General features: G+C 37.5%; 1 protein-coding gene across 6 annotated transcripts; it reads left to right on the top strand.

The window, feature by feature from the left end:
* Positions 1 to 7,748: 7,748 nt before the first annotated feature.
* Positions 7,749 to 21,020, top strand: LSM6 (LSM6 homolog, U6 small nuclear RNA and mRNA degradation associated). Of its 6 annotated transcripts, XM_037830760.1 has the most exons (6): positions 7,749 to 7,893; positions 9,420 to 9,523; positions 13,061 to 13,303; positions 15,143 to 15,246; positions 18,338 to 18,451; positions 20,724 to 21,020. In XM_037830760.1, the coding sequence occupies exons 4-6, from the start codon at positions 15,153 to 15,155 to the stop codon at positions 20,756 to 20,758; spliced, it is 243 nt and encodes an 80-aa protein (XP_037686688.1). In that variant the 5' UTR covers positions 7,749 to 7,893; positions 9,420 to 9,523; positions 13,061 to 13,303; positions 15,143 to 15,152; the 3' UTR covers positions 20,759 to 21,020. The 6 variants fall into 6 exon arrangements, with proteins under 6 accessions (XP_037686688.1, XP_037686685.1, XP_037686686.1 ...); XM_037830757.1 differs by lacking the exon at positions 13,061 to 13,303; XM_037830759.1 differs by lacking the exons at positions 7,749 to 7,893; positions 13,061 to 13,303 and adding an exon at positions 7,922 to 7,943.
* The last annotated feature ends 4,637 nt before the right edge of the window (positions 21,021 to 25,657 follow it).

The following is a 25,657-nucleotide window of genomic DNA, read 5'->3' on the forward strand; positions in this document are numbered from 1 at the left end:
AACAGCTGTCTGTGGGCACTCTCACGCATCCTGAAAGAAGTCTAAACTGGCTCTTAGAGAGAAATATGGCAACACATATAATAAAATATCCTTTAAAATGAGAAAATCATTAAAAATAGTGAATCTATATTGGGGAATTTATCTAAGGAAATATGTAAGTATTCAAAGATATAGGTACTTATTGACAGCAAAGAATTAAAAATAACTTGTTTACAGTGATGGGATCAACCAAATTGTCATTATTATGCTGCTCTTAAAATGATTTCATATTCATCGACATGCAGAGCTCTTCACAAAGTATAGTTAAATGAGGAAAACAGATTATACAACAGTATGTATCATACTGAGCAAAGGAGAGACAGAGTGTGGCCTGGGAAGCTCTATACTAGCATGTAGTTTTGCCCTGGCTATTAAACTAGCAGGCACATTTTGAAGTTTTTTTCTTTTTTATCTATTTTTTCCAATATAGCTACAGAATACAAGCTTACTTATGTAATAAAATTGAGTACATTTTTAAAAAGAATGACTACATTCTACATTTGTCCTCACTTCTTGGTCCATCTTCAATAAATACACATATTGAATAAATCATCCATTTTCCCAGACTCTGAATAACATTCTGGCTCAGATTTGGATGTGTTAGAATAATAGGTTAAATGCTAAGTCTATTAGGACAGGATGTGAGCTAGACTCACCCTTTCTGGAAGATCTCTTGCCCTTCCAAATTGAAGTCCACAGATGGAACATAACTATGCTCTAAAGGGTGATATAAAATGCTAACAGTATTGATATAAAATAATGTGTCATCTCTGTGGTTTAATTGGATTGATTTTCTTGGAAATAATCACAGATATGTTCATCTCAAATGTCTTTGGCACCCTTTTCTTCCTTGCCAGTGGCTACTATTCTGATTGCCTGGGGATTAAAGCTTTTCATTTTTCAGGGACTGCAGTGAGTGGCATAAATCTTTTGGCCTATAAAATTTTGAGCATTCAAGTTAAATAAAATATATACCGTATCATCCCATGTCTTTCCCTTCTTCCCCCTTTTTGAAAACAGCTGCTGTTTTAAACCATTGCAGAATCTAATATAGTCCACTCAGACAGGAAAGCTAGTCAGCAAGGCTGGTCTGCAAGATTGGGCAAGTGGGCACACATGCTTTTTTGGAAGGCCATCACACCTATCAATACCTGCACTATCTCCCCACGAGTGGCACAGATGCAGACATTTCATAATAAGAGAGTTATTACTTTCAGCTATTAAGAAACTACCTTATTAAGATACCCATGGGGAAAACAGCCTATTTCAACCATATTGCTGTTATTACCTCCTAAGAAATGAGTTTTTGAGGTCTTTGCCATGACAGCGTTTAGCTGAGGAACTGAGGAAGAGATAGAGAACAGATGAATCTTGGGGAAACATTTTAAGGGTAGAAGTCTAGAGTCCAGAACCAAGGCTTGGTTAGGTGAAGACATTTGAGTGGGGTGCCTTGGTGCGAATTCCAGTATAATCAGGGGATGGCCTAAGAGACTGGCGGGGAGGAACACCTTTGGAAGGAAATTTTGGGAAAATGTCAAAGACAACTACTTTCTTTAAACTGAATATCTCTGTTGCCAGAAGTATATACCCCTCACCATCCACCTGGCAGGCTGAAGGCACCATCATAGAAGCTTGCTTCCCCTATACCCCTGGGAGGTGAGTCTTACCCCTCCTCCCCATGCCCCTTCTCTATAGAAACTTTGCTTCTAGTGCGTCTTCCAGCGGGCATTCTTCTTGTCTTGTGTTGTATCTGACAGCCATGTCCCCCCTAGGCTGAGGGATGAATGAGCTAAAATGGCCTACCTAATAATTTCCATAGTTTTCATGAGTCTTGCAGATCCTTGCCAGGTGCCAGTTTTAGTGCTAGCATTGGTCATGCAAATGGTCAAAGGATGGGGATAAACCCTGCACCAGTTTTGTTCAGCAGCTGTCCCCAGGCAAAATTTTCTCTTTTCCTAATGTAGCACTTTGTGCAGATATGTGTGAAGTTCAAAGCCTCACATTTTGTCAATTAACACCTCAAAATTAGGTGAGCACCCTAGGGCTAACAGAACATTGTCAATGGTTTAGGAATGAGAGAACTTCAAGGTTTGAAAGAGGCCATAAATAGAGTTTAGCCAAAGCTTCCTCTGCTCCAGCTAGGGGAGGCTAATAAAATACCATTTTTTAAAACACATACACACTAACCCAAGAACAGGAAAGTCATCTTCCTTTCTATTTTGAAGAGTAATCATTTTTCTTTAGAATAAATTCCTTCAGAATCTCTTTTCCTCTTGATTTTTGAATTTTTTAAAATAAGTGTACTAGTGCATTTTTCTTACAATAACTTATACTGGGAAAATTTCTTCGAGGTTTTTTTTTTGGGGGGGGGGTAAAATTCTAATTTCCCTAATATATAATTAGGGAGTAATTTATATGCTGCAGGTGGAGCTGTTATGTCTTTTGTCTAGGAAATGGAAAGTAAGTTTCAATGAGGATTCTGAGGTCTTTGCTGTCCCTGAAGAGGAATGGATACAAAAAGTCAGATTTGGGCTGTGATCACCACAGTTTAGGACACCTGATCAATGATAAATGTTTATTAATCAGTTCTGTAATTGGGATTGCTGGGATTAAGGCTCAAGAAGTGCTGAGATTCTGAATCCTGTACAGTCCACATCAAGGACTTCATTTTCTCCTATTTTAGTTAATATTCATTCATTCTGTGGCACTCAGAGGGTCTTATTCTGGGACCAGCTGAGGAGTCATTCATTCATTCATTTAGTAATTTATTCATTTATTTATATTTAAGGGCACCTTTTCTTTGCCAAGCACTAAGCAAATTTACAAAACTTAAAAAGGGAACAAGTTGTTGCTATTTGGACAGAATGTTGGGATGAATCCTAATCTAGCAGATGCCTATATAAGTTACTCAGTGTCTCACCTACCCAGTATGCTTAAAGCAATTCTAACAATTCTAATATCCTTCCCTGGCCATTGGTAAAATTGTATGCAACGTTTGTCCTCCCCATGTTCTGTGTACTCTGCAACCTGTTTGTTTTTAACTATTCAGCATAAATCATTAAGAAGACTTTGCTTCTCCTCATAAAAGGCAGTTGGGATTCTTCTTGATTGTGTTTGTATGGGAAGACCTTCAAGGTAAGAGAGTATTATTTTTTTTCTCTTGTTGCAATTTATGAAGTGAGTTGTCAGTTGCTGAAATCTTTTTGGGAGAAATGTGAAATGAGGACAGTGTTGAATTTTTGAGACAGCCCTTCAGGTGTGGGTGACCTTCTAGAAACAAGCCCAGATACTGGTGCAGGTTTTGCCACAACAGAACCAGCTGTAGTCTTTGCCCCTGAGAGTTTTAGGTGACAACACACATGCTTCTTAGTGTACGAACTTCAAGGACTGAAGAGACACCCATTTATTCTGACATTAGAGAGAGAGGAAAGTCAATTACTTAAGAAAAAAATTGAGAAGAAAGAGCTTGTGATAACATATTGGGAACTTTCAGCTACGTTATGTTCACTAACCCAGAATCAGGAAAATTAACATCCAATGCTAAAATTTACCAAGAACTAGCGTTTGGTCTTAAAATTTTGCATTCTGCCTGGATGAAGGCCTGAATCTCTAAAGTTGTTCTTGAACTTGAGCCTGCTGGTTTATAATATGCTGCATTTTAACTACACCACTGGGCTGGTGAAAGAAATCTTTAGACCAAAGAAGCATGTGGATTTGATAACTTACCCTGGAAAATCAAGGACATCTGTTTGGGTTGTTTTTTTGTTTGTTTGTTTGTTTTTTTGCTATAAATATTTTTTTGAATGTTTAAACATAAAGCACTGGTCCAATTCATTAATATTTTGGAATGAATTTAGTTATATAGGTTGTAATTAAATGAGTTGTGATTTAGCCTTTGTGTAGTTGAAAAAAAATCAAAAGTTTTACATTATCTTATTTTACTGAAAGAAACATTAAAATGTTTTGAAATTGAAAGCAGTATTTTAAATAAACTTGGTAGCAGGTATTTTAGCCATAGAAATCCTTTAAAGATTTAGAAATGCATTTTTAAAAATTAAAAGAATCCCATACCTTGGAAATCATTTGCTGACATCTGAAATATTCCTAAATTTTTATATACCGTATTTTATGTAACTTGGCCGTACCGTTTTAATTAGTTTCGCTGTGGTAGAATTAGTGTCACTGAAGTAGATGCCCTCCACTGAGGGCTGAACAAGCAGCCTTACATACCACAGATTTCCAATATAAACTATAATTCATAAAGGCCAATACAACTCTTTTCTTTGTAGCGGGTAACCATTTATGTTTGAGGTGAAGATGTTAATATGGAAATTTTGTGAGCTAGGAAAGAGGACGAATGTTATCATTCTAATTTATGACCTTTCATATAAGGCCAAATGTAAAGGCAACTTCAATTGTTTTATATCTCAGCGCTGGCACACAGCAGATGTATGAAATTTGGAGTGTTAGATATAAACTTTTATTACCAAATTATAAATAATTTCTCCCACTTATAATGTTCACCTTTCAAGTTCATCTTGTTTAAAACACAAGGGCAGCTTCACACAGATTTCACTAAATTATACAGCAGAGAGAGGTTTTCTAGAGTTCACAGTAGAATGTAAAGCACTGCAACATTTGGAAGACTCTCCTTACAGGAGCCCAGACCCAGAGCCCATCCCTTTTGAAATTAAATTCACACCAAAATAATGGATGATGACTTTTGAACATTTATTTAAATATCTCAAATGATATATCTGAAAGTAAATGCCCATGATGTAGCACATATCCTGTGGTAGACTGAACTACGTTCCCCAACAAACGCATGTCCTGAGTCTTAATTCTCATTCCTGTTGAGTGTGAACCCATGTAAATATCTCCTGAAGATATTACTTTTAGTTTAAGGTATAGCCCAACTGAACAAGGGTGGGTCTTACTCTGGATTAATGAGGCTGTACAAAGAGAAAGGCACAGGAAGGAGCCAAAAGTAGGAAATCGGCAGGAACCTGGAAGAGGAAGGAGAAGACATCTCCATGTGGCAGAAGGCAGAGATGGAAGCCAAGGAACCCAAAAGATTGTGGCAAGCTGGCACTAGGACAGTACCAACCTGGGAGGAAGCAAGCCTTCTAGCCTCCAAAACTGTGACAATAAATTCCCTTTGTTTATGTCAACCTTCTGTGTGGTATTTGTCATAGCAGTTGGCAAACTAAGACATATTCCTTCATTTTGTAAGAATAAATGGCCTCCTGCTTTTTCTGAGAAATTTGCCTATTGGTCAACAAGCTTATATTACTTCTCAGAAGATAATTCTGCAACTGTAGAATGTCTTTCTTCTTGCTTTCTATAACAAATAATTTTCACACCCCAGGATGAAAGGTAGATAGTAGTGGCCTAAAATACCCAAAACTAGGATGTCATAGCTTTCATGCTTTTATGTCCAGTGTTGTAAGGTCAAGGAAAGGAGGCCCCAACCAAATCTATGGTCAGCCCTTCAGAACAGTGAATGCTCAAGCAAGACCAGCCAGTGCTCTTGCAATGCTCAACACTGATGCTTTGTATTAAAATCTGCTTTGGGAACTTTCAGCCAATCGAATTCCTCGTTTGCATATATCATCATCCTCATCCACATCAACATCATAGAACAATCACCCACATGTTCTCCGGGCAGTTGGGTGCTTTATAAAATAAGCTAGAAATGATACTTTCTGCTATGAACATGAAACATAAAGGGAGAGAGTTACTTAAAGGCAAAGAAATAAAAAACTGCAGACGTGTGTAATAAATAATGAAATGGCAAGAGTTCATCTTAGTATTTTTATACTAGCATTTGCCTAGTTTAAGAATAACAGCTTCTGTTTGAAATGCTATTCTCTTTACAAAGCATTTTCATATACATCTTCCTTCTCATTTAATCATCCCATAATTCCAGGGTATTAAGAGTAGCTTTTATTTCCCCCATTTTTAAAGAAAGAAAAAGCCTTAGATAAGTTTGTAATTACTGGGCCAAGAAAGGATTTACAATTAGAAGTGGAAGAATCAAAATTCAAATAATGAGACTACTGACTTCATGGCCCTGTATTTTTTAGTTCATAGCATAAAAACTTGTATATAGACAATGAGAAAGATATTTAAACTAAGCCATGCCAAACTACTTTTATGACTTTAGGGCTTCTTAATAAGTTAATGTTTACGTTTAGGATTCAATAACTAGTTCTTGGTGGACTATTATTCCAGAAAAGTCTTACATATATTGTCTTTGTATAATATGTTAAAGAAAAAAAAAGACCCATGAAATACTGAAGGTTGCCTTGTGAGTTAGTAAAACCAATTCTAAGCTGGGGAAGGGATTCTGAAAACAACCATTTTTTTTTTGAGAAGTTTTGGTGGCTCATAAAAATAACTCATGTGGCCAAACTGTCTAAGTTGGTCTTCACCGAACAGTGCTGCTTGGAAAAGTCTGCAGGGCTCTGCAGATGAACCATACCCTCAGAATTCCTCACCATCCCCTGCCCTTCACATCAGTCTTAATAGCTCCACCAGGGCTCTGCAGTAAAGGGGAAAAAAAGCCATGAATCAAAATTTATGCAAAATAACCAGTGAGGAATGTGGGACAATTTGATGTCTGATGTGAAGGTTTTTTAGGGACAGGGCTTTATATCCTATTATGTTTGTTCTTTGCAGCTTATTACTTGCTTTTAATAGTACTTTACTTAAAATTTTAAAATTTACATTATATTTTATATTGCAAGAACTTCAAATAAAGCCCTTTCAATAAAACTGTAATTGCTTGGTTCTTACCTAAACCACTCTTTTATAGATGGATTTAAGGAAGTCTCTCTTCTCTATCAAATCACCCCCAGTTGTTCTCTGTTACAAGATGAGTCAACTGAAACTGCTTATTTCTTCAGTCTTGGGCTAAGAGAGGCTTATGGCAGTGATGGGGGGGGGGGGGGGGCTCACTAGTGTCTTAAAAAAATTCTGCATATTAAACATTGTAACATTTAATAGATTTGGGATCTGTTGTTTAAAGATATCACTTCATTTATGGTGTTACAAATCATAAAAAGGAATTAAAATTTAAGTTTTAAACTGATGAGGGTATGTGTGTGGGGAAAAAAAGGAATCAAATTTTGGTATAACAGTTTTCTCCCTTTTACTCTCTTGTTCCATTAATAGCAATAAATTGAAAATTCATGCAAAATTCCAAACCAGTTTCCCATAGTAGCACTTAAATAATGTCTGCCCACTATTTCCAATTAGAACTACTGTTTGTAATGTAACGCAGTTTATGGCATTACAATGTAAAGTTACTTTAGTGATTTTAATTCTTTTTGTATCAATTAACATTGCTGTTATTGCTACTAATGATTTCTTCTTCACACATTTAAATCAAAATCTAAAAGTGGATTTAAAGACTGGAGGCTGCTTTTTATTTATTTTTATTAGATTATTCTGGGACATTTCTGGGTACGCATGGACATTTAGCAGTAAATCCCAGTTTCCTATGACTTCAAGCTATTTCCCTGCCTAGCAGATCATTTCCAGTTTTTTGGTTGGTTGTTTTGTTTTTTAATACCGTATTCGGCTTTCTGTTAAAAGAGATCACCGGATCTTCCTACTTTGACTCCACCACACAAATTTTGCCATTAGGCAAACCAGGACTATAATTGGAACGCGCCAGCGAGGACCGGCCTTTTAGGTCCCCGCGGGCTGCCGTAGCTGGGGAAAGCAATGATTGGCTGGGGCTGAAAGTGCCGCCGCTTCGGCGGTTTCAGCTTTCGCTGCGATTGTTGCTGGAGGCTGCGCTTTGCGACGCCTGGATTGGGGGTTCTAGATCCCGGCCGCGAGGTGAAGGTGAGCAGGGTGGCCTCGCGGGCTGAAGACCAGGCCGCGGTCAGTCCCAGGTTCGAGGCCCCAGGGTTGCGTCCCGCCACACAGCCCGGGAAGGGCCTGGCGGGAGCGGGGTTCGGGACCCGGAGAGGGAGAGCGGGCCCCGGAGCCTGCCGGGTGGCCGGAACCAAGGGGAATCCCGCGGCCCCTTGTTCTTTTCGGTGCCTAGAATGGCCGGGAGGTTTCTGGTTGTCGGCGTAGAGGTTACTGAACTCGTCTCTGAGAACCAGTCCCCGAGAGGCGCCTAGACCGCGAGGTGCGGTGAGAAATGGCAGTCTCCTGTCTGCCTTGATTTTGCCTCCGAGATGTCTCCTGGTTGTGGAAGCCTCCCGGGGTACCCGGACGCTACCCGTCATTCGGCGGGAAAGCGGAGCCTGAACACAGACCCAGGCTTTGTCCAGTTCCCAGGGCTGCAGGAATTACGGGACCGCCACTGAAATCGGGGTAGCTGCATCTGACCCCCAGGAATTAAGAGCTGTGCCTCTCCGCTGTAGCCCCCTTTTCCCGAGTTGTCAGATGGGGTACCCACAGTTGTATGGTATTAAGTCCTGTCACCAGAGGCTTTCCGTGTGTACGGATGCGCACAGGCGTGCCTAGCAAGTATTTTTGTTTGGGGTGCCTAGGATTAGGATGATGCAGATAACGTTGATAGTGATTTAGTGTGCTTTTCCCTCGCCATAATCATACTTGACTATTGTAGAAAAATGGAAAATGCAGAGGACTTTAATGAGGAAAATAATATTCACTGAACTCTTCCACCTACAATCTTTTTGTGTGTTTTACTTATAGATGTGCTGTTTCTACTTGAGCTAGGACTACCCCTGTTTTTTCCACTTAACAGTATATACAGTTTTCTGCTTATGTTTGATAACGCTTACTAAATATTTTCTAATTTTGTATTTTCTTTTGATTGACTGCTTATTCCATCATTGCATAGGTCCCATAAATTATTCAGCCATTTTCCTACTGTGGAGCATTTAGTTGTTCTCAGTTTTTGCTTCATTTTATCATCCCAGATAATAATCTTGATGAACCTGTGTTTTTTTGTTGTGGTTTTGTTTTGTTTTGTTTTTTAACTGTATCAGATTATTCTCTTGGACTATATTCTCAGGAATGGAGTTATTAGATCAGATAATATGGACATTTTAAAGAATCTTGATATACATTGCCAAATTGTTTTCCAAAAATGTTTCAGTAGTGTACTTCATCCATGCATGAATGTCCCTGTTTCACCAAAAGTATGGTAGCTCGTAACTCATTTCTGACTCATCAAGGAGGAAGGTTGAGCCTCTCTTTGGAATGATTATTTTCATGGTGGTGTCTGGCAATTCTACTTGTTTCAGTTTTGTGCAGGAATCTTTCAGAAGCTTGTGTGAGTTTGTGTGTGTGTGTGTGTGGGGGGTACTATTGTAATTATGGCGTAGGCTAACCAAATGTTAGAACAGGAAGAGACTTCAGTGATTATCTAGCATAACTCCCTTATTTTGCAGATGAGGAACCTGGGGCCATGAGAGGTGAAATGATGAGTTATCCAAGTCACACAGCTAATTAAGTAGCAGAACTGGGATTAGAACTCAGGTTTCCTGCCTCCCAAGTGAGTACTCTTTATGCTGCATCAGGCTTCCTCTCACTGTGGCATATTAGGTATTAGAATTTTAAAAGACGTTTCTGTCACCTGGTTTATTTTACCATTTTAGAATTGTACCGAGTAACAAAGATAACTATCAGAGGGACCTGTAACACTGAAAAATTGGAAAGCGACCTTTTTCTTGGTGAGGACTAACATCCATGATTATGAGTGGCAAGATTTTGACAGTTGTTGGAATAAAATATCCCTAATAAGTTATAATTTATACTCCATCATCTGGTTGAAACTTAGTTGTTGATTTTCCTTCTTTATACCTTGAAGATTTTTAAAAACTCCTTGTTGGTTTAAGACCAGAGAACAATGTTGGCTTTTCCTTTTTTTTTAAATTTCAGGGCTTATAGCAGGGTTTCTCAACCTCAGTTGACATTTTGGACTGTATAATCCTTTGTTTTGGAGGCTGTCCTGTGTGCTGTAGTATGTGTAGCAACTTACCCTCTAGATACCAGTAGTACCACCCCTCCCAGTCATAAAAATAAAAAATGTCTCTAGATATTTCTGGATGTCCCTGGGGTGGGGCGTGGGAGGTGTAAAGTCACCCTCTAATTGAGAACTGCTTGCTTATAGGAATTATTTGGGGAGCTTTATCAAATGAAAATGACAGCACCTCTTGCCTACAGAGCCTCACTGGGAGTAGGCCTCAGGAATCTGCATTTTAACAAGCATTTCTGTTGATTCTGAGGCAGCTGGTTTTTGATCAACACAAAAACATTTCAGTTTTCTCCCCTCTTTCTCCTAGTTGGTGGTCAGTAATAGAGATATTACTATGTTAATAGCTTTTGAAATACCTGGATGATACTATACTAGCTCCTCTACCTTCAAATTGAAGGAAGAAGGGATAGGAGTTTTGCTTGGCACTGGCTTTGAATATTTCTTCCACAAACTTGGGCAGTGTACCAGGGATGCAGAATGAGTAAGACATTTTCCCTGTCCCCAAGAAGCTTGGAATCTACTGTGAGCAACTGGGAACAGCAAATGGGAACAATTAACGAAACAGCTGGGTAAGTGTCATGACAGAGAGGAAAGAAGTGCTCTAATTTTTGTGTAAGGTGTGAGATAGGGATTCTCTTTCATTCTTCTGGATATGGATATCCATATCCAGAATGCACAGAATATCCAGAAGAATATACTGACTCACTTGTCTCTTTGGAGAGAAGGGAGGGAAGTAGCCCCCTACTGCTCAGGGAGAAGATACTTGGTGTTGAGCCTTCCAATAGGGTTAGGCCCTTAACTGTTTCAGAAGAAGCTATTTACAGAGCTGTTTTTCTCAGGGTCTGATGCCCTTCTCAGACACTGATAGATTAAGCTAGTACTGCATTTATTTGGGTTGCAATGCCAGTTTTCCCTGCAATTTTTTGCTTTTCAATTTTTTTTTTCACTCTAAACTATTAACATTATAGGAGTAGGTTCATGTTTACAGATAGAACATTGCCAGGAAACAAGGATTTTCACGTCTCCTGCTTAGTGTTGTAACTCTAAAATCGCATTAGATATGTTCTTTCTGTTTGGCTATTATATTTCTTCACAGGCTAATTTATAGTACTTTGTCACTTTGGGCATTCCTGCCCCCCCCCCCCCCATTGCTACTACATCCACCTAGTTCTGCCTCTGTCTCAATGGCCGTCACTCAAGTTTAGCTGGAGAATCTTTACATTCCCAAAAGAGCAGTTATATCTTTGAAAGGGCTTGGACTTTGGGGGTTCAGCCTTAGTTCCACTTAGCACCTCATAGTGTGACTGTGTGACTTGCTCGTGCATCTAACATTGCCTGGCACAGTTGAATGAATAAAATTTGCCCCTCGGCCCCCCGCCCCCATTTCTTTTACTAAAATAATCTCTGTAGGGCATTTTCCAGATGATCTAGTACCAGACCTCTTAATAGCTTCTGACAGAAAGAATACTGCCTTTGACTTAATAGGCATTTATAAAAATAGGTAATTTAAAACAAGCCTGAGTAGGAGTCAGTGGAAGGAGAGGAGGCATAGAGATTGATTATAGCTTTAATTTTGAAGGGAGTTTTCCCAAGGTGACCCTGAGGAAAGGAGGTCTTTTTCTTCTTACATGTTTATGGTTCAAGAATCTTATCTCTTGCTTCAGAAATTGTCAGAACTTTTCCTTCTGCCTTATCCAATTTAAAAGATGAAAACTTAAAATTATTTGGGCCAAGTGATGGGAAAAATTGTGGTGTCAGGACCAATTTACTCATACAAAATGAATTTATGGGCAAGTCATTAAGTAACAAGGAGTACCAAGGAAGCCTAATCAAGACTAATGTAAGATATATGACTCTAACTTGAGGGATAAAATGTGTTTGAGGCAACCATCCTCTTTCCAAATAACTTTTAAGAATATTTTTCTTCAAGAGATTTAGCAGAATGTAGGTTTTCTGGAGAATATGCGAGACACTTGATATTGATCCCTCTCATGTGACTTACATTCTTTTGAGGAAGAAAAGACTCATAGAAAAAAATCAGCATATGAGAAGAGAGTAAATAATGACAGATTATATCAAATACAAAAAAATGCCAATCCATATGATGTGAGAAGTAAGTGAGACGGCCTGTCTCCACTCTGAGATCTCATCCAGAAAACAACCCAAACAAGTTCCTGCTTGAAACCCTCTCATGTTCTCTGTCATTAACAACTGTATTTCCAAAGTTTCCAGTTCACAAGACCCTCCTAGGCTTGTGCAAATGGATTCCTGGGTCCTACCCTGGAACTCCTAAATAAGAATCTTCAAGTGCCCCCAGTGATTGCAAGTTTGAGAAAGTGACCTTGATGCTCAAGCCCAAGCTCTTTAGCCTGACTTACCCTGTTACCTTTGAATGTGGCCCTGGTCCTTCTGTGGCTGAGTCTCCTCCTTGTCTGTGTAGCTTTTTACTCTCAAATCCAAATACACTGTCCAACGCCTTTGATAAGACTTCTCTCCCTTCTGCTGGTAAACTCTTCCATGTCCTTCAAACTCAGCTCAGGAATTCTTCCATTATCTGTCAGCACTGGGCTAAGTGAGTTTTTGTGCTCCCAAAGCATTATGTGCATAATTCTATCCAGATACATACCACTTTTATAAAATTCTCCATTTACATGTTTTGTGACCACCCCCCCCTTTGGAGAGTAAACTCTAAGGATCTAGAACCATTTCTCGTTTGTGTTATCTTCTCAGCACGTTAGTTGCTCCATGTAAGTTTTAAACATCAAACGCTTTCAGGAAGAGATTGATGTCAGTTGGAGTAAATCTGGACGTTTAGTGAAAGAAGTGTAATCATTGATAAGCTTAGAACAGGTAGTATAAGTGCTTTTTAAAAAGGTGTAGAAAGATAATATAAGTAATATCTTTAATATAATCAATACTGCCTGTTAACCAATTGATAATCTAGGTTTGTAATCTTTTTTGATGTCATTAACTTGTTACTTTGGACAAGGTATTTAATAATATGCCTGTTAACTAGATTACACATCTTAATGCATTTAAATGGTTTTTTTTTAGGGGAATACAAAATAAACGGCTATCTTACTCAATCTTGTACATGAAGAAAGTGCGACATAATGGGATTTAGCGTCTGTGATAGAGTTGGAAAATGAACCTAAGAGTGAAGAGTTGAGTCTCTTTATCAGGCCTTCAGAGTTAATTGTCTCTCTAGAGCCGTTTAAAACAGCACATGTTCAAGACATAAATAAGCAGTTAGCAGATGATTGGGAAGATTTGTTTGTTTTTACTAAGTCATTAAAGGTACTGAATCTGTTACAGTATTTGCTTTGTCATTTTTCTCCTTGCTGGTGAATGAAATAGTTGTGTGGTATGAGTCTTGAACAAGTAGTAGTTGTAATTTTTAGTTATCTGTTGAGACTGTGTAGATACAAAAATAAGCTTGCAACTTAGTGGAAAAGTTAAACTGCTAAACAAACAATCAGTTGATCACATTTTAAAATAATCTTTCAAGCCTTGGAAGGGAAATATCCAAATGATATAGCTTAAAATTCAAGGATAGATTTTCAAATTTGTATTTCCTTCTATTTAACTGTTTAAATTCTTCTTCTAGATTCTAAGTTCTTGAAGGGCAGAGACTCTGGATAACATTTTTTTAAATTTTCTTGTACAGCATGTCATACACATTTGTTGAACAGGTGAAAAGCCAAACTGCTGAGACTATATGGATTCACTTTGAGAAAATCTCTGAACAACCTTAAACGCAAATTCAGATCATTGAGTGGATGGACTTTGAGTGAAATAAGCAGGGCTATTTATGGAAGAATATCTAGTAAAAATTTTGGTTGAAAGCAAATTTTTAAAAACTTGAATTTATGAAGAGAGACCTTAAAATATTTTATCTATATTAGTTTTTAAGTCTTATTGCTGTATGGCTACTAAATAATAGTGATGCTGAATTTCACTGAAACAGAAAAATTAACCTCCAAAGTATTTTATTCTCAGTTTTTGCTTAAGTAACTACAGTTTTGTTATATTTGTTCACCAAAATATTTTGAAATTATATAGCAAGATGAGTTTTTGAAAGGAGTGATGACAACTTTGTATGTCTGATGTGATTGATTTGGGTGTGTAATATGATCTATTTCGCTATTGCAGATTCCTATTTTAAGACTGGGTTTGCTTTATTATTTAGAGCACATATCTGCCATAGTTATAACATTAAATCACAATATTTGGCTACCTTAACAACTTTCAGGAGGCTATATAAGGTTGTAGTTGAGAGCATGGGCTGACCATCCACTTAATGGCAGTGTGACCTGAGACAGGGTGTTTACCTTTCTGCGTCTCTAACTTCATCTGTGAAATGAGGATGAAAACAATACCTACCTCACAGGTCAAGGGGGTGTATGTGGGTAAAAACATGTAAAGTGCTTGGAAAAGTGCTGCCATGTAGTTAACTCTTGAATTTTGGCTCTCCAGTATTGTTATTATTTTCAGAGATACTGTTTGGGGATCAGTTCATAGCATAATGTAAATAAGTCTGCCCTATATAGCATGGACTTTGGAATAAGACTGATTTGAGCTTGAATGTTGGTTCCGTTACATTTTGGGGGAAGTCCTTTAATCTTTCTGTGCCATTATTTTCATTACAAAATGGGGATAATACGACCTTCCCAGAGTTGTTAAAAGGATTAAATTAGATAATGTTTGTAAGGATCTTAGCAGCATAAAATAAGCATTCAGTAAATGGTGGAGTTGGCAGTGGTTGTGATGAGTAAACTGACTGCGTTCTGAAGCAGTAGTGAGAAGAGATTTAGGATAGGGGCCCTGTAGACACAGGGCTGGTGACTGTGCAAACCATCTTCTGTAATAGGGCCATGTCATGGGCTTGTGGTGGGGACTGAATGAGATAATGCATGTGAAACATGTAACCTAATACCTGGCTCATAGTAAGTGTTGAAAAAGTGTTAGCTGTCATGTTGTAGTAGTAGTGGTAGAGTAGTAATACTGAGTCTTCAAACATGGTCTTGATACTTTATTTCCTAAAAATCTTTTAATGGGTTCAAGGATTTCTTTCTTTTGTTGAATAATTAACTTTTGTTTTTACCTTTTTTTGTTCCTTTTCATATTTCTGATCAGGATTGTTAAAATGAGTCTGCGGAAGCAAACACCCAGTGACTTCTTAAAGCAAATTATAGGACGGCCAGTTGTGGTAAAATTAAATTCTGGAGTGGATTATCGAGGTAATAATTTCATGCTTCATCCTCACAGTTGTAACTGAATAAGTAAATGTGACTTCATGTTGATTTTTCTTAACCTCACAGTTTTTGTTCACACCTCTATTTCTGTCCTTTTAGAAGGACAACTCCAACAGCAGAGTGTATACTTCTGACTTCCAGTGTGGTTTGTGTGACTTGGGTCTCTGCTTTGAGATCATGTGTGCCTAAGTTCCTTGGTAATAACCAAGGATGCCCAGTCAGCTCAGGCATTACTGAATACTGGATACTGAAGAACAACTTGGCACAGCAGCATTTGTTTTCTAGAAGTATTCAAGATTGGCAAGCAACTATTTAGACACTTCCCACTCACATAGCATGATAGGGTATACAAAGATGTCTTTCTGTTCTTGTGGAGAATGCTCTTTTTAAGAGGCTGTGAGACTTCTGAAATTAACTTTGTGTGAGGAATGGTTTGACATTCCATTTTTTGAACTTCTTAAATTCCTTATCTTCCAAAGTTAAGATGTGTTAAATTACCTGGAATAGTTCCCAAGTATAGATAATTTGTTTTGAGGCCTTTTCTTAGTCTCTTTTCTGAGTAATTAATGATAGCAATATCTGGAACTTTTTCCTCTTTCCACACAAATATAATTTTATTAAGAGTTTACTACTTGCCCGGTGTGTGTGTCATAATCACTTTATATATGTTTTCACTTCATCTTCAGGTAAATCCTTTGAGATCTCTGTTGTATTATCCCAGCCTAGTAAGGTAGGAGCCAGGATTCAGACTCAAGCTTGACTGAAAAACCTTGTTAAGAAACCATCTGCTGTTTATGTATTGCTTTAGTTTCTTGATATTAATGACATATCCAGATTAATTTGATTTTTGTACTGGAATTAATGAATTTATACTGAATACTGGGATAGTGTAAAGTCTCTGTATTGCTTCTCACCTGAACTTTTGATGAGTCTAGAGGAGGTAATAGTCTTCTAGGGATTTGTGTATATTTGCCAATTAACTAGTGTTGAGACATGGTGTTCAATATCTTCTCAGGATCCACCTTACTGAAGGACCAGCCTGACTTTTTTTCTCTGATTCTTTAGGGAAAATTTTGCTGTTTATAAAGCTAATATGTGCTTTTCTTTTTTCAGAAATGTCAAAGCAAATAATGGAGAAAAGTATATAGAAGAAAGCAAAGGCTCCCCAAATTCTACCATCCAGGGATTATCAGCCTTAACAATTCAGACCTCAGTGTATATAGATAGAGATTGGCAGGCTTTTACATAAATGGGACCATGCTATACATGCTGTTTTGCAACCTGCTTTTTTATTATTATTTTTTTTTACACTAAATACATTTAATTGGTTGATAATATAGAGTTTTTTAATGGCTGTGTAGAAGTCAATTGTGTGGATGTACCATACTTTTGTTTTTGTGTATTTTTAACCTACGTCCTATTAATGAACATTTAAGTGGTTACCCGTATTTTGCCATTATAAACAACTGTGGTCCTTTGACATGTATCTTGAGAACTTCTCTAAGTATGTCTTTAGAATAAATTCCTAGGGCTGGGTTTCTGAGTAATCAGAATTTTTCTTCTTTAATGAATTGTCTCTTTGTAGTCTCTATACTATTAGAGCAAAGTATTTTGTACTATTAGCATTACTATAAAAAGAATGTTCTTATTTTGTGGTAAAATAAAAAAAAAAATCAAAGCTCTCTTTAGTAGCTTCTCTTAAGTTTGAAAAAAAACTTCTTGTTTTATGTTATGATGGTTTCTCCCTTAGATAAGGGAGTGAGCTACAATGCCCAACTGCCTGAGCAGTTAAAAAAAAAAACAAAACTTGGCTGTGAGAATAGATATTTTGATTAGAAGGTGAACATTTAACTTTGAAATGCTTTTGATTAGTTTCAAACAGATTTGCATATCATGTCTCAGAAGTTCCTTGCTCATTTATGATTGTTGTTTAGCAGCAAAATAATTCATCAGGAAACAAACTGTAAAATTGTATTTTAAGCTTTCTTTTGATAGGAAATAATTGTTATTAATTGTTCACAATCCTGATTCTTGGAACGTTTACAGGTAGCAGAATTCGAAAAGACACTTATTTGTTTAGAGGATAATGGAGGCAGAGGCACAGGGTGAGGCACATATTAATGAAGTTGAAGTTTTCAAATGAAATTGTTGACTTGGTTAGTCAAATTGAATCTGTTGTATTTGTTTTACCTAATTTTTTTTCTAGGAAATACCACTTTAAATTGGATTCTGAGAGTTAGAAGCTTATAGATTTGAAAAAAAAAAAATTTAACAGGTCAAAATTTTACAAAATTTATACCATCTTAACACAATTTTAAAGACTCACTCAAAGTTTCCTTGAAAGCTCCCTAGAATGTTTTTAGCCTTTTTCTATATTAGTTTTGATTTGAGAATATTATAAGTGTAACAAAACAGAATGGGATGTGTTATAATGCAATATGTTGCCCTGTATTCTCAAGCTGCTCTTCACTGTGAGTCACAGCTTTGAGATGTTCTTTCAGGAGCACCTGCTGTCTCCTTTTCTATTATGTTAGCAGATTGTGGAGACTTCCTCTTAACCCTAGAGAATATTCAGCTGCTGCAGTAGATGTGAAAGAATGAAATAAATCTGCCAGATCCATATTTCATTTAATAGCTAAAGTAAAAAAAATGCCATTGGAACACAGGAGTCTTGGATAATGGTCATTTGTTCCTGCATAATTACCCACTCCTGTTTTTAGCCTTCAAAGAATTGTATTTTTGTTGGAGTGGTCTTTATATGTTATTTTTGTGAAGGCTTTAAAAATTGCTGTTGTTATCATATACCATGAGGGAAGTGACAGTTTTTTCTTTTTCTTGGTAGTGTTGGATGCATGACTGCTTTCATGTCATACACTTCTCAGCCTTTGTTCAGATTGGCATATAGTAACAAAATTCTTTTGTGCTTCAGTCTCTTGAGTTTCATTTATAGTGTGAAGTTTTATATTAAGCATGTAAGAGCTAATGAATGAAGAGATTGTCAGTTCTAAGGTATACCTTATAATTTTCAACTCTCACTTGCTTTCTATAGCTTCTTTTTGATTAAATCTTTCTCCAGGGGTCCTGGCTTGCCTGGATGGCTACATGAATATAGCCCTGGAGCAGACGGAAGAATATGTAAATGGACAACTGAAGAATAAGTATGGGGATGCATTTATCCGAGGAAATAACGGTAATTTCCTTTCAGTTACCACATCCAAAATAAGCCTTTTTAATTATAATCATAATTATCAGAAGATTTTCTAGATAATTTGAAAGTTTAGTTTTAGTTTTGATTTGTCTTTTTTTAAATGCCTATGTCTCAGGTTTTTAGTGTGACTAGTTCTTTCTTAGATGTTTCATGGAATTTTGGAACTAGAAATTCTCTTCCTTCTCTTTACTGATGAGGAACTGAGGGACATTGGTATACTGCCCCAGAACTCCCTTCCCTTAAATACAGCTTATTATATTCCCCCAATACATATTCCTGCCTCTCACAGACTGGAAGTTTGAACTGTAAGAATGCTCACTATTACCTGCTATCTTTGGTTTGCATAATTTGGTACTTAACTTGTCCTAGTTGTCCTTTTTCTGTTAAGTGTTCAAATCCTTTTTTATAGAGATTTGTACCCTTTAGTTTGGCAGAAATGACAATAGAGGAAATATGGTTTTAAAGTTATTCAGCTTTTTTCCAGCTTATATGTTGCTATGATTTTTGTGGTTATTTTGAATTACCTCATTTAAAAACACAATTTATCAATTCATATTTTAATTTGGGGGGTACATAGTGATGAGAAATATCCTTTGACCCATCCCATGCCCACTTTTGTTCCCATCCCTAAAATGTAGCCCTAGGACTCTTGTGTTTGGATTTTTAATTCATGTGTGTGTAGTTCTGGATGACTTCTTCAATTTTCATATCCCGTAACAGTTGGATCTTTTTGCTCTAATATAAACATCTTGACTTGTATAATAGGTATCCTGTCCCCTGTTTTTATGTTAGCATATTTCTTCACAGCGTATCTTTATATACATCTTTTGCTTTCTTTTCTGTTTAGTCCTTTCAATTTGACTTCCTGTGTTTGCTAAGAAACGTCATGATCTTGTCCCATCTCAGTATAATCGATAGCAACAGTCAGCTGCAAGTTCTGAGTGGTAGTAGGGCAGATCCTCTCCCTTGCATGTTCCATCTAGGCCTTGTCCTTATTTCCAGGGGTGTTTTTACTGCTGTTCTGATGCTTCCTTTTTTATAACTTTTCCATGAGACATTCTTTGGCAGTTATCGCTAGACTCCCAAATTCACATATGTAGATGCTTTCCCTGGATCTTGAAAAGGATCCTGACTTGTTTGATTAATCTGTGCTGTGTTCTGTGACCAAGACAACTCTTAACACTCACTTTCAACAAAGCTGTCAGGATCTGGGTAGGCATTGGGGGTGGGGTACATCTTTGATGGATGCTTGACCAGAGTGGCCCAGTCATCAGTTTTGTTGTTATTTACCACATATTTTAACAAGATCAGTTGGGTGGTCATGAGAAGATCAGCTCAGATGAGACCCTGTCTTAGCTTGCCAGAGCTGCGATGGAAAATACTACACAGTGGGTTGGCTTAAACAGCGACATTTATTGTGTCATGGTTTTGAAGGTTAGAAGTCCAAAATCAGGATGTTCGCAAAGCCTTGCTTTCATCGGTAACATTCTGGTGTTGACAGTCCTCTGTCACATGGCAGTCCTTCTCTCTTCTTTAGCTCCTTCCTGTGTTTTTCTCTGACTACATCCTAATATCCTCTTTTTTATAAGGTTTCCAGTCATATGAATTGAGACCCACCCTGATTTAATTGGGTCACACCTTAACTAACAATAACATCTTCAAAAGGTCCTATTTACAAATGGGTTTCACTACTACAGGAGCGCAGATTAAGATTTGAACATGATATTTGTGGGAGACATGATTCAGTCCCCAACAGATCCCAATAGGGAACTCAGATGAAAAATTTTGATATCTTTAAAAAAAGAAAAAAATCTCAGTTCCTAAGTATCCTGTTGCAGTTGAAAAGGTAAATAACAAGTTTAGAGTTTATATTGGGGAGATAGATGAAAAATATATAATTTAATTTTTGATTTGAAATCTAGCCTGGTAAATTTACAGATTAACTTTCCTAAAAACATTGTTATTATACTTCTAATTATAAAGCATTCTTAGATTCCAGGGACTTTCACATATATTTTAATCCTCCTGGTCACAATTTGCAGAGTCAGTCAGATTTATAGTTAAGCTAGAACAAAGGTTCTATAAGACATCAAATGTAGGTCTAAATTTATAAAACTAGTCTTAAAGTAGGTCTAGAGTTGGTCATATTGCATGAAAATTCCTTTTAAATGTGCAAAGGTATTCAGGCCAAAATGCTTGCTTTTAGAACTTGCTACTGTTATATTTAAAAGCATTTTTTCCTTTTTCTTTTCAGTGCTGTACATAAGTACACAGAAGAGAAGGATGTGAAGACACCAGAGAAGCAATACTTTTCATACTTGGATTTATTTTTTATCAAATGTGTTTTTAAAAGTATTTTTTGGCTCTTTTGTTATCTAACTTGTTCTGTTTTCATAATAGTGATTTTTTCACTGATGTGGGGGTAAGATAAATGTATACAGTTGTTGGATTTAATTGTAAAGAGTTCTTTCATGTTTAAGTTTCAGTGATTTTCTTTGACCTCTATGCCAGTGTAAAGAAGGCAAAAAGAATTAAAAAAAGATAGAAACTCTTTTTTCCTACAAGATTCTTTAACTTAAGTTCAAGCAGTGTCATTAGCTTTGCTTTGCTTTATTTATTTGGCTGACTAAAATGAGGCATCTAATGGACTTAACAATTAAAACTTTTCAAAGGTGTCCTTTACCCCATTCTCTTCTATTTGCCATACAAAATGCTCTAGTGAAAATGTTCCATACAGTCTCAGTGTGAGGCTTTAAAAAGAGTCTATTCCTGAACTCAGAAGTCCAGCAGCTGATTCAATCACCTAGATAGAATCGGGGCGCTAGTAGTGGCATTTCTACAAAAGGAATGGTGATATGAGATGAGTGGGGAGGTGGGTAGCCTAAAGATTAACAATATAGCAGTTGGGTGAAAAACTTCCATTTAAGCCAAGTCTGCCAGCAGTCATCCTGGCAAATCCTCCCTTACAGTTGGACTTTTTAGATGTTCTTGCTCCCTATCAAGAACATTTGCATTGATGTTGCTGTCTCATGAGCACAGCAGAGGAGGAGCCATTCCTGTACATCTCTAGCAATCATTTAGAGTAAAGCAAAGCCAGGAGTTTATAAACTTGTTCAGGTTCCAACTGATAAACTGTGACTGGGAAAGAATTCCTCCTAACTCTTGCCTAGTGAGTGGCTTTTAGGGAATCCTTTCTCTAAAATCAGAGCTGTGTTTGAGTGTGACGTTGTTCAAGAGCAGAGCACCAAGCATTCATGTTGCTTGGCACAAGGTAACTCTTCTGGGTTATGTGACTCCTGCTGAGAGGATTTTCACAATTTTTTAACCAGCTTTCCGCAACCTTGCTTTAGTCTCTGAACTGTCTTAATGCTGTATCCAGGAAATATATCTGGGCACTGTGGTTGAATGAACACCAGACAATTGTATAAATGTTGTGTTGGCCTTCCTCTTCTTTCCCTCCCCAATCTAAACAGAATTCCTGTTTCAGGAGCTGGTGGAGTGATTTTAAACAATTGCCCAGTTGCAGGATGTGGAGGCAGGATAGGGAAGGAGGGAGTGAAGGGGTAGTGGTGCTGGTTCAGGAGAGGTGAATGTGGCATTTTTTCTTTTTTTATTTTAAAGACGAGAGAGTAACTGGAAAGAATTATTTTTTAATTAATAACTGGAGAAAGGTGAACAGAGACAGTTCACAAGGCTTTACTGTGTGCACACTGAAAATAAAACACTTTATGCAGTACTTCAATAATGTATCACTGCTTGACAGGGGCTAGTAAAGGGTCCAGCCTATAAGTACAAATCACCAATTTGCTCTTTAAAAATGACTTCTTTTAAGGAGAAAATGGATGTCCCTTCAAATGGAGCATACATGTTGTCATTTGTTTTGTAGACTATGTGGGCCTGCCAGGTTTCTGTGTCCCCTTCATTCACTTACATCAGCTACCTCTAAAAGCAATTCCATTGTTATCTTCCACCAATCTATAGCATCCTATTTCTGCTAACTTCCTCCCTGACCTCCCCCTTGGTATATAAGTCTTTATTTTCCCCTTGCCATCTCTCTATTTTAATAGCTTTAAGGTGGAGTAGTGGTTTCAACCATGGAACTACTTTTAATCAAGATTGACTTTGGGAAATGATACCATTTTTATGGTAATAAAGGGTTGTATTATGCACTTTTACCAGTGCAAGTTGTCCCTTGAGTATACCTGCACATTTTAGAACTGTGAAACAGTGTAAATGCTAAAATTACTTTTTTCTTAACTGTAGTCTCATAGAGGTCAATGAATGATTTCCAGTTGCATTGTAGCAAAGATATTTGTTCTAGCTTGAAGAAATTTTCACTTGAATAAATATATTTTCCCTGTCTCCCCCACCTCCCACCCCAGCTCTTTCTCTTGGCTGTGGCAAAACAGAATGTTTAGCAAGAAACAGATAATTGTGCTTGCTGTTTAGACTCTGACTTCATATTCTGTTTTGGTCTTTTGAGCTATTCCTTGACTAATCTTCCAGCAAGTTGAATTGATTCTTCAAAACTGTTTATCCCAAAACAGAGCTGTTGACAAGTACAAATACAGATGGCAGACATGTGGTATGATTTTTATGTTCTCTTCTCAGCATTCAGTAAGGGAATGTTACTGAGAGATGGTTACATCTTAAGCTTTTTGTTCGAGGCAATATGGAATGCATAGTAGCAGTGCTTAATTATGTAACACATTGAAACAAATATTTAAGGGATTTCATTAAGGTCTTTAAAAAAACGGCAGCATTGACTTGGTGTGTTAGGCTTGTCACCTTGGAGGCTCTAATAATCTACTTAATAAGAATAGAAGCAGCCTTTAGAGGGGGAAATGTCTTTGATACAATCCTGGTGACTCACGACTGACCTCAGTACAGCCTTTCAGGTCAAAAGTCCAGTCTGTTCCCTTACTGGGACAGACACACCCATCCTTGCACTGACCTTTGTCCTCAGAACAAATGATGCAGCAGAGCATTGGCCAGCTCTTCTATTCAGAGGCAAATCCAGCCTGCACTATGGCGGGGCTATGCTGGACTGCTAAACTGTGTTAACCATCTTTCTCTCTCAACTAAAAGAAATTTTTGTCCTCCCAGACATGTTTCAGGAGGCCTGTGCTCAGCAGCACGGCCCTGGCTGCCTTTATGAAATTTGCCCCTGACTCCACCTAACGGCTGCAGGATTAGTTCCCACCTTCTGGGCTCTGGATATCTGGCACATACTTTTGTTCCAATAGCTGTTGCCATGTGTACCAGTACACAGCAGAGCAGCCATCACTACCTCCATTGTCGACTGACCAGCCTTGGCTCACCAGTCAAGAATTCAATTAGCCAAAAAGGAGGTGAGGGTGCAGGAGTGGTTCCATATATGACAGGACAGTGGCCATAACCCTGCCTGACACTTACCAGCATCCATTCCATTATAAAATCTCAAATAAATGGAGTCCATATGGGTTTGAACATTTTTGTAAACTAGGCTCCTGAAACTTCAGTATTCTATGCCAATGGCTCCATTTTTATGATTTTGTGAGGTTTCCTAAAATATGTCTGTCTTTCTATTTGGGGGGTTGAGGTGAGGGTTGGGGAGTTGGCCAGGGAGTAGGGATTTGAGGAAGTGGTAGAAGAAGTCAGTTTAACATTTATCAAATGATAACTAGGCAGGCGCTGTGGTAGAAAATATGACGCTTTCATATGTATTGAGTTTGCAAAGTTGGAGAATTTATGATGGAAAATAATGTGCCATACTTCTGTTTTTTATTTTTTAAGTTGGAAAAAATTTAAAATCTGAACACTCCTCAATGGATTTGAGAAACTCAGCTATATATTTGTGTCTTAAAATTCTAGATAACCTCAGGATGTGGACCAGATAACTTTGAAGTCTGATTATCTCCATCCTTTTATCCCCTGGATTTCCATAGGTCTGTGTGGTTCAACATCTCATTTTTATACTCTCTCACTCTGTTTTTTTTCTTTTTTTCAAATAACAAAAGCCAGATTTTCTATGCTTTAACTGAATAGCCATGTAGGATGTTTTTTTATTTGAAGACCTGTTTTGATTCATTTGCAGTATTGAAGGATTTTTTTTATTGATAATAATTTGGGAGTTATAACAAATAGAAAGATGGACATATTTTAGGAAACCTCACAAAATCATAAAAATGTAGCCATTGGGATAGAATACTGAAGTTTTAGGAGCCTAGTTTACAAAAATGCTCAAACCCATATGGACTCCATTTACTTCAGATTTTGTAATGGAATGAATGCTGGTGGGTTTGACAAAATATCGTGCCAACAATTTAAAAGACAGAGGTCAGTTTGTGAAAACTTTAAATAATTTTAGAGAAACAGTTTTACTACCATCATGTGCATACAGTATTCCAAATCCCTATTCAGTGTGCCAATTAGAAGTACAATTGAACTTGCAATAATGAAGAAAATATTTAAAATCTAATTAGCATGTGTACAGTTGAGTGGATGTTGCTAGGACACAGGACAGTTTTCTTGTATCAATCACAAACAGTCTCGATATCTCAGTGGTTTGAAACAACAACGATTGTCACTCAGGCTGCACATCCACAGGGGTTGGTAGGTGGGACTCTGCTCATTGTAGTCTCCTGAGAGCCCAGGCTGAGGGCGGTGGCTGCCCCTCTGCTTCCACCACCTCAACCCAAGGACTCAGGGTTTGCTGCTGCAGGGGAAGAGAGCATAAGGAATCATGTCCTGGCTCTTAAATCTTTTGTTAGAGGGCACACCAATCACTTCCACTAATGCTGTGCTTTAAGTTCGGAGGAAGGTATAATCTCTTCATGGGCCTAGAAGTAGAAAAAACAGAAAAACTGGTGAGCAAAAATAATGTCTACCACTAGAAGGTTAGCCATAACCTTTGCATGATAAATTTTCTTGGCCATCCTTTGTGGAGCATATCCAAATCCAAAACAGTAAAGTCTTGGTGAGATTTTGCTGCCTTGAAAAAGGATCCTTTGTTAATACTGGGGTTGAGAGACCTTGTTTCTGCTTCTTTAATCACTGTTCTTCATTAGATTCCCAAGAAAAATAGTAGCTGTGGCCCCTTCCGTGGTTCTAGAAGCTGACTCTGAGTTGATTGGTTTGGTTTAGTTTTGTTGTTGTAGGATAACTTGAAAATTCCCAATTAATAAATTTCTAGATTTAAGAGAATGC

This window comes from Choloepus didactylus, chromosome 3 (genome assembly GCF_015220235.1).
Source record: "Choloepus didactylus isolate mChoDid1 chromosome 3, mChoDid1.pri, whole genome shotgun sequence".
Taxonomy (NCBI): domain Eukaryota; kingdom Metazoa; phylum Chordata; class Mammalia; order Pilosa; family Megalonychidae; genus Choloepus; species Choloepus didactylus.

What these genes read in the sequence shown, in the direction of transcription:
- LSM6 (XM_037830760.1), top strand. Translation starts at nt 15,153, where the DNA reads ATGAGTCTGCGGAAGCAAACACCCAGTGACTTCTTAAAGCAAATTATA. An exon ending in TTCTGGAGTGGATTATCGAG is followed by an intron (nt 15,247 to 18,337) that starts GTAATAATTTCA and finishes ATCTTTCTCCAG; the next exon opens with GGGTCCTGGCTTGCCTGGAT. An exon ending in ATTTATCCGAGGAAATAACG is followed by an intron (nt 18,452 to 20,723) that starts GTAATTTCCTTT and finishes TTTTCTTTTCAG; the next exon opens with TGCTGTACATAAGTACACAG.